The sequence below is a fragment of the Bufo gargarizans genome, chromosome 4 (assembly GCF_014858855.1).
Source record: "Bufo gargarizans isolate SCDJY-AF-19 chromosome 4, ASM1485885v1, whole genome shotgun sequence".
Taxonomy (NCBI): Eukaryota; Metazoa; Chordata; class Amphibia; order Anura; family Bufonidae; genus Bufo; species Bufo gargarizans.
Genome location: NC_058083.1, coordinates 215,919,655 through 215,929,020, shown reverse-complemented (window position 1 = coordinate 215,929,020; position 9,366 = coordinate 215,919,655). Strand labels below are relative to the sequence as shown.

The following is a 9,366-nucleotide window of genomic DNA, read 5'->3' as shown; positions in this document are numbered from 1 at the left end:
AGATATAGGGATCTATTAAGAATTGCTACCAGTGTCACGCTACCTGCTCAACTGCCATCTCCTAGACCTGTGATGACTAACCTCCAGCACTCCAGCTGTGGTAAAAGTACAACTCCCAAGATGTACACTTGTTTGGCTGTTCTCAGAATTCCATGGAAATGAATGGTGCATGCTGGGACTCGTAGTTTTACCACAGCTGGAGTGCTGGAGATTAGCTATCACTGTCTAGACTGTACTGGGGCACATATCACTGGAACAAATCTGCAACACTGCCATATTCACTCCTTAAGCCTCTGTACCTTAGAATATTTGTAGCCATGTGTCACACCCACTTGAACTTTGTTTTGTAGGTCCCATTTGTAACTGTGCAGCTGTAGGACCTTCATGAAAATAAGAATTTATTTACCTGAAATTTTCATTTCCTGTAGTTTGTAGGCAGCACAACTTTCTCTCCCTTTAAAAAATGCTATATTGCTTTATAAAAATACATTGGCTCTGAATACCAAGCTTGTATAGTGCAGGTTTTAGTTTTTTTTTCAAAGGGGGGGGGGGGGGGTGGAATGTATGTGCTGAGGATTTGACTGTGATAGATTATTAACTCACCACTAGGGGTGGAGAGAACATGAAGTCACAGAAAGGAAATCGAAACTAAGCACAACCAGAGGAACCGGAGTAAGTACAGGATTGTATTCTGGTTATATCCAGAGCAGTAAACATTCAGAGAACTACGCAAACGGAGAGGAATCTGCAGAAGCAAGAAATACTGAAACTGCGGACAGAATAATTATTATGCAGTGGAATAAACAGAGGAACAGAAAGGTAAGGCTGGATTTACAGATACACAGAGTCCTCCTCCACCTAAATATACAGAATTATGCCCATAAATACAGATTCACCCTGCACATAAATATACAGATTATATACATACAGATTCCCCTTCCCACTATATAGACATATTATATACTTAATACAGATTCACCCTGCACATAAATATACAGATTATATACATACAGATTCCCCTTCCCACTATATAGACAGATTATATACTTAATACAGATTCACCCTGCACATAAATATCAGATTATATACATAAAGATTCCCCTTCCAACTATATAGACATATTATATACATAATACAGAATCACCCTGTACATAAATATCAGATTATATACATAAAGATTCCTCCTCCACCTAAATATACAGATATGCATGCTCTTACAGATTCCCTCTCATATCAATATATAGAGGGACATCTGTCATTTGCTGTTGTTTTTGTGTCATTTATAAATCTGTCTTTCCTTTGTGCACCTTCTTTCCCCAAATTTATGGAATGGTGCACCTTAATAATATATCTGGTGTGAGTGCAATTTGGTATACACCTATATGTGTAAAAATACACCGGGGGTTGCCTGGCGTAGGCTGTGACTTTTGTTTTGCAACTTTTGCATAAATCACATATAGTAAATAAGCCATAATACAGCTCTTATCTCATTTTTAGCTCTTAAAGGGAACCTGTCACCGGGATTTTGTGTATAGAGCTGAGAACATGGGTTACAAGATGGCCGCTAGCACATCCGCAATACCCAGTCCCCATAGCTCTCTGTGCTTTTATTGTGTAAAAAAAAAACCGATTTGATACATATGCAAATTAACATAAAAGAGTCATATCTTACTTGTGTGACCAGAGAAGAGTCATATTTTCAAGCTCTGACTCATCTCAGGTTAATTTGCATATGTATCAAATTGGTTTTTATACACAATAAAAGCACACAGAGCTATGGGGTATTGCGGATGTGCTAGTGGCCATCTAGCAATCCATGTCCTCAGCTCTATACCCAAAATCCCGGTGACAGGTTCCCTTTAAACATAAACCACTCTGAAAAGTGGCGAGGATCACGAAATGTGACAAAAATGTACCAGATGTCACAGAAAACGGCATAGTTGCCATGACTTGAGACTTTTTTAAGCTACGTACAAAACAGACATATCTGCTTTCATAAATGTCTCCCATAGATTATATAAATGCATCCAAATTCCTCATCTAAATAAATGTCCAGACATACAGATTGCCCCTCCATTAAATGGATATCACTGTGATTTATTATCAGGTGGATTGTCTGAGGTATATAATTAGTTCCCATAGTAGCACTGATATTTCCCATTTCACATCTGCGTTTATGCAGATCCGGCAGGTTGTTCCGCCTGGGAACAGCCTGCCGGATCCATCACTGCCGGGCACTGCCAGTATTCCATCTGGTTCCCGGCAAACAGGCCGAGAAGCAGCTGGCTGGGTTGTGCCCAGATCTCCGCCGGTCCCCATTATAGTGAATGGGGCTGGATGGAATCCCGGCAGTGACAGATCCAGCAGGCTGTTCCCGTACAGAACAACCTGCCGGATCTGCATAAACGCAGATGTGAATCAGGTGTAAAGCAGTGGGGCTTGACACAATCCATGGACGTCTTTTTAAAAAATCATGCTCTGACCAATCGGTGGGAGTATATACTAGCATATACTCCAGCTGGCCATAGTCCCTGAATATTTAAAGGCTACTACTATCCTATACGGTGCCCAAGAAACAGGGTGTCGGGTGCTTGACTGACTATAGATCAGTGGCCTTGATGCCATTTATTATGAAATCTTTTGGGAAACTTGTCCTGTCCCATATCAAGGCCAGTAATCTGGTTAGATTGGATAGTTACCAGTTTGCATGTAAGAGCAATAGATCAACGGAGGATGCAATTACTTTATTCTGTCCTGTCTCAAGTAGAAAAAAACAAAAACATATGCCAGGATGTTATTTATTGATTTTACTTCTGCTTTTAATACTCTCATACCCCAGAAGTTAGGTGAGAAGCTTGGGAATTTTGCTTTAGTGACTAGTCTTTGTTTATGGATTTATAACTTCCTTACAAACAGACCACAGAAAGTTAGGGTGTCCTTAGTCCTGTTCACTCATGACTTTAAATATTAAAACACAAGAAAAAACGATACAGATATAAAATTGTTGTAATTGTACTGTCTCAGAGAATGAAGGTAACAGGTTGATTTTACCACATAGGGAATGCTGTAAAAACAAAACCCATAAAATTGTAATGAAATACCGTATTTTTCGCCCCATAAGACGCACTTTTTCCCCCCAAAAAATCGGGGGGAAATGCCCCTGCGTCTTATGGGGCGAATGCGGACAATTTAACATCGCTGGATGCGATGTAGCGTACGCTGGGGCCGGGGGAGGGACTGGAGGAGGAGCTGGGGGCCGGGAATAGCGGCGGGGCGGTGCAATCAATGTACTATAGCCCCGCCCCGCCGCTCCAATATACTAATATTAAATGTCTTATTCGATTAAAATATATTAGATATGCCCCCTCACTCCTATATTGCTAATTGTACCTTAAATCCTATTCCTAGCTTCTGTAATGCAGGACGGGCGGGCGGCAGCGTGACTCCCTGATGTCACGTGCCTGCGCCGCCTACTTTATGAATGAAGCAGGCGGCGCAGGCAAGTGACGTCAGCGAGTGACGCGCCGGCCGCCCGGCCTGCATTACAGAAGCTAGGAATAGGATGTAAGGTACAATTAGCAATATAGGAGTGAGGGGGCATATCTAATACATTTTAATCGAATAAGACATGTAATATTAGCACTGGGGGCGGCAGAGGCGGGGGCGGCGGCGGGTGGGTGAGCTGATCTGTGGATGGCACAGTTAAGGGGGGGGTGTCTGTGGATTCCACTGTTATGGGCTGGGGGGCTGTGGATGCCACTGTTTTGGGCTGGGGGGCTGTGGATGGCACATATATAACAGTGCCATCCACAGATCCCCCCTGTAACAGTGCCATCCACAGATCCCCCCCCTGTAACAGTGCCATCCACAGATCCCCCCCCCCTGTAACAGTGCCATCCACAGATCCCCCCCTATAACAGTGCCAGCCACAGATCCCCCCCCCCCCCTGTAACAGTGTGTCAGTCATCCACAGATCCCCCCCCATAACAGTGTCAGTCATCAACAGATCCCCCCCATAACAGTGTCCGTCATCCACAGATCCCCCCCATAACAGTGTCCGTCATCCACAGATCCCCCCCATAACAGTGTCCGTCATCCACAGATCCCCCCCATAACAGTGTCCGTCATCCACAGATCCCCCCCCATAACAGTGTCCGTCATCCACAGATCCCCCCATAACAGTGTCCGTCATCCACAGATCCCCCCATAACAGTGTCCGTCATCCACAGATCCCCCCATAACAGTGTCCTTCACAGATCCCCAGTAATAGTGCCACCCACAGACCACCATTAGTTCCAAACCCACCAAAAGCTAAAAATAATTTTTTTCTTATTTTCCTCCCCAAAAACCTAGGTGCGTCTTATGGGCTGGTGCGTCTTATAGGGCGAAAAATACGGTAGTTTTTTTTTTTTTTTTTCTACCCCATTTGGATTTTTCCAGCTTCTCATAACATTGTAAAATGTTGCCATTAAAAAGTACAATTTGTCCTGTAAAAAACAAGCCCTCATATGGCTATATGAATGGAAAAATAAAAGTTATGGCTCAGGAAAGGCAGGGAGAAAAAATGAAAATGGAAAATCGCCCAGTGCTCTAAGGGTTATTCATAATTATATAATCATACGGTGGTAAGGAAATGGTTAATAAGTTTCTCTCATCTTTAAACCTGACACTTCAATCTAGAGATGCTACTTCAGTTTTTTATGCCAGCCCCCTACATGAGTAGGACTACACCTTTTTTGTGAATTTAAAAAGCCACAGTTGATAAATCTGTCATAACTAGTCACACTTCTCCATCCACTTTTTTAATAAGAGGTACTTGCTAATTTTTTTTTTTTTGCTTAAATGGTGTAAATTATGACCCCCCCCCCCCCTTCCTAAAACTATAGGATTTGGAACACTGAAATATGTATGGTTTTAGTCATGTACATATTCTGTATATCTTTGGAGTTTGGCAATCTTGTTCTATCTTGGTGATGTAAACTATGAGATAAGAATATGACAAATATCTCTAATCTTGTTTCATGCCCAGGTTGTTCTTCAGTCCCTACCAGACTTTTAAGAGTGGTGTATCTATATTAAGCTAGCCATTCCAGCGCTCACATCATCAGTTATGCATCAACCAACAGCTCCAAAAATTCCAATTTTGAATAAATCCTGCCTATTTGTGCATACACCATCAGACCGACAAAACCCAAATAGAAGATATCTACAATGCCCAGCAACAGGACATCTCTATTGTACGTCAACAGGAAGCTTATACCAGAAGACGATTATTCCGCTGTATGTCAACATTTCTCCTTTATTAAGTATCAATTCTGGTTTACTTCCCAGCAATCCCACATCATGCACAATAAAGACATCTTCGGTATGTACAAATAATATAAATCAACAGGATAATGGTGCTTCGACAAGTACTGAGAGCAACACAAGTCCCAAAGCTAAAGACGTCAAACAAGCTATTCAGGGGAATAACACTTCGATGAGCAACACAGTTCCTAGTGTTAAAAATGCTGATCAACAAGTGCAAGGTACGAGTGCTCCCAAAACACATAGGAATAAAGCCTCCAAGAGCAAGGTGGACACAACTACTCAAGTCAATTCACCTGTGCAAGGTGCAAGCAGTTCTTCTGTGTGCAGCCAGAGTTATTCTGATATAACCACAAAGAAAAAAGAGAAGAAATGTAGCAGAAAAACAAAGAAAAGTAATTCTTCTGCGGGCAGTCAGAGTAATTCTGATCCAACCACAGAGAAAGCAATGAAACACAGCACAAAAACAAATAAAAGTAATTCTTACTTCAGTCAGAGTAATTCTGATCCAACCACAGAGAAAGAAATGAAACACAGCACAACAAATAAAAGTTATTCTTACTTCAGTCAGAGAAATCCTGATCCAACCACAGAGAAAGCAATGAAACACAGCACAAAAACAAATAAAAGTAATTCTTACTTCAGTCAGAGTAATTTTGATCCAACCACAGAGAAAGAAATGAAACACAACACAACAACAAATAAAAGTAATTCTTACTTCAGTCAGAGTAATCCTGATCCAACCACAGAGAAAGCAATGAAACATAGCATAATAACAAATAAAAGTAATTCTTACATCAGTCAGAGTAATCCTGATCCAAACACAGAGAAAGAAATGAAACACAACACAACAACAAATAAAAGTAATTCTTACTTCAGTCAGAGTTATTCTTATCCAAACACAGAGAAAGAAATGAAACACAGCACAACAAATAAAAGTAATTCTTACTTCAGTCAGAGTAATCCTGATCCAACCACAGAGAAAGCAATGAAACACAACACAAAAACAAATAAAAGTAATTCTTACTTCAGTCAGAGTAATCCTGATCCAAACACAAAGAAAGAAATGAAACACAGCACAAAAACAAATAAAAGTAATTCTTACTTCAGTCAGAGTAATTCTTCTGCGGGCAGTCAGAGTAATCCTGATCCAACCACAGAGAAAGAAATGAAACACAGCACAAAAACAAATAAAAGTAATTCTTACTTCAGTCAGAGTAATTCTGATCCAACCACAGAGAAAGAAATGAAAGGCAACACAGAAACAAATAAAAGTAATTCTTACCTCAGTCAGAGTTATTCTTATCCAAACACAAAGAAAGAAAAGAAACGCAGCAGGAAAAAAAAGAAAAGTAATTCTTCTGCGGGCGGTCAGAGTAATTCTAATCCAACCACAAAGAAAGAAAAGAAACGCAGCAGAAAAACAAAGAAAAGTAATTCTTCTGCGGGCGGTCAGAGTAATTCTAATCCAACCACAAAGAAAGAAAAGAAACGCAGCAGAAAAACAAAGAAAAGTAATTCTTCTGCGGGTGGTCAGAGTAATTCTGATGCAGAGAAAGAAAAAAAAGGTAAGCTTGGACCAGTTTATCAAGGTTTTAAAATTTCTTATAGATGGCTTCGACCCTTCAACCGCAGACCATATCCTCACCGCGATAGGCAAAAATCTTTGTTGAGCAGCAAGTATAAAAATTGCATAATGGCTTCCTCTGTACATGAGATTATTCACAGTCTGTTTGCTAAAAATACAGATGAGCATATGCCTGTATCACAGGTAAGAGCTATGCTAAGCTCAGGAGACAGAAAAGTCAAGATGAGAAATGAGTTGATCCAGCATATGGAGGAGGAAGCCATTCATCAGTACAAGAAGATGAACTTGGAAGAATACAAACAGAGGCTACATGTAAAAGACTATGATGTGGTCCACCATCCAGAGAAGTATTGGCTGGTGAGTTATGGGCGATGGGTCATAAACCGGAAGGATGAAGAGACCTGGCCCCTAATGGTGAAGTGCTTACACAAGTATCCTGACAGTACACTGCGGCAGGCCTGCAAACATCGCTCCTTCTGCCTGAAGTGGAATGGGACATATTACACCCTGCGAACGGACCATGCCTACTACACTCAAATTCAGTGTCATATGGCTGTTACTGACACTCCATATACAGAGCTAATTGTCCATACACACAAGGAGACCACGTTTCTGCCTGTATATTTTGACAGTGATTTTTGGAAACAGACAGAGGTGACACTGGAAACATTCTTCACTAGTAACATTCAACCTTACTTGAAAAAAAATAAGTCAAAATCAGATAATGTTACATTGGACAGTGACATGAGCAATGTCATTATAGAAGAATAACCTAACTATGAATACAGTATATGAGGGTACTAACCAAAACATGCTGTGGTTTCATCTACCCAAGACTGCCATCAGCAATATCAGGGCCCCATATAGGCCCCCATGGCCCTTCTCACATTTAAAGCCATATCAGCCATAATTATTTATCTTTTTTTTACATCAGACCATTTTGCCATACACATTAGGCCTCATGCACACGACCGTTGTGTGTTTTGCGGTCCGCAAATCCCGGATTCGCAAAACACGGATGCCGTCCGTGTGCATTCTGCAATTTGCCGAACGGCACGAACAGCCGTTAATATAACTGCCTATTGTTGTCCGCTAAACGCGGACAAGAATAAAACAGGTTATATTTTTTTTTGCGGACCGCGGAACGGAGCAACAGATGCGGACAGCACACGGAGTGCTGTCTGCATCTTTTGCGGCCCCATTGAAATGAATGGGTCCACATCCAAGCCGCCAAAACTGCAGCTCGGATGCGGACCAAAACAACGGCCGTGTGCATGAGGCCTAAGTAAGATTTAAATTTTTATCAACTTTTATTAAGGGTCAAGTAATGGGGCAAAAAACTATTGCTCCATTTTATTTATGCTGTTTACCGATCATCATAAGTAACATGTTCACTATATTGTATGGGTTATCATCTTTACCAAAACATGTTTTGTGAAATTTAACAGTATGTTAGAAAAATGCATTTATTGTAATGATTCGTGCACGATTTTTGTTTAATATAAACTTTGCAGGAAAGTTTACTTTTACCGTAAAAGAAAAGTTGGAAAATAACATTGAAACATTAAACAGTAATGCTATTTATTTAATATTATGCATGTGAAGAAAACGGAATTTTTTTTTTTTAGGGCACAGAAAATCCTATCTTTATAAAAGTGAGGTTCTATAATGTAGTGGTAGACTTGTCATACATAAGGTGTCGGCAGGGCTGCCATCAGAAATTTTGGGGCCCCTTAGACAGCTCAAGGCCTGGGCCCCCCTCCTACCCCGCCCCTTTAGAATCCGTCCTGACTCCACCTCCCCTCCACGGTCCACCCCCAAGGACCTACCCCCAAACTACAAAGACAGTAAAAAGTGATAATCAGTGATTTCAGTAAGGAATTCATTTTTGACCAAATAATATGAAGCCTGCTACCACGACAAGGTAGACTCTTTTAAGCAGGACCCTCCACTAATACTAACTACACTACCTGTTCTAATCTGCCCTAGCAATCTTCCCCTGGCACATTTAAAAAAAAAATAACTAAAAAAGCACAAGGTTTACTGTTACAGTGTTATGGGGGGATCTGTGGATGACGTACTGTTATGGGGGAATCTGTGGATGACGTACTCTTATGGGGGAATCTGTGGATGACACTGTTATGGGGGATCTGTGGATGACGCACTGTTATGGGGGGATCTGTGGATGACACACTGTTATGGGGGAATCTGTGGATGACACACTGTTATGGGGGAATCTGTGGATGACACACTGTTATGGGGGAATCTGTGGATGACACACTGTTATGGGGGAATCTGTGGATGACACAGTTATGGGGGATCTGTGGATGACACACAGTTATGGGGGATCTGTGGATGATACACTGTTATGGGGGATCTGTGGATGACAATGTTATGGGGATCTGTGGATGACAATGTTATGGGGATCTGTGGATGACACACTGTTATGGGGGAATCTGTGGATGACACAG

General features: G+C 41.2%; 1 protein-coding gene across 1 annotated transcript; it reads left to right on the top strand.

The window, feature by feature from the left end:
* The first annotated feature begins 615 nt into the window (after positions 1–615).
* On the top strand, positions 616–7,927 carry LOC122934693 (cell wall protein IFF6-like). Its single transcript, XM_044290340.1, has 2 exons — positions 616–819; positions 5,030–7,927. Exon 2 carries the CDS (start codon positions 5,111–5,113, stop codon positions 7,664–7,666), a length of 2,556 nt encoding a protein of 851 aa, XP_044146275.1. The 5' UTR covers positions 616–819; positions 5,030–5,110; the 3' UTR covers positions 7,667–7,927.
* The last annotated feature ends 1,439 nt before the right edge of the window (positions 7,928–9,366 follow it).

Bases quoted from the DNA above. Each gene is read 5' to 3' on its own strand.
- LOC122934693 (XM_044290340.1), top strand. From the start codon at position 5,111: ATGCATCAACCAACAGCTCCAAAAATTCCAATTTTGAATAAATCCTGC.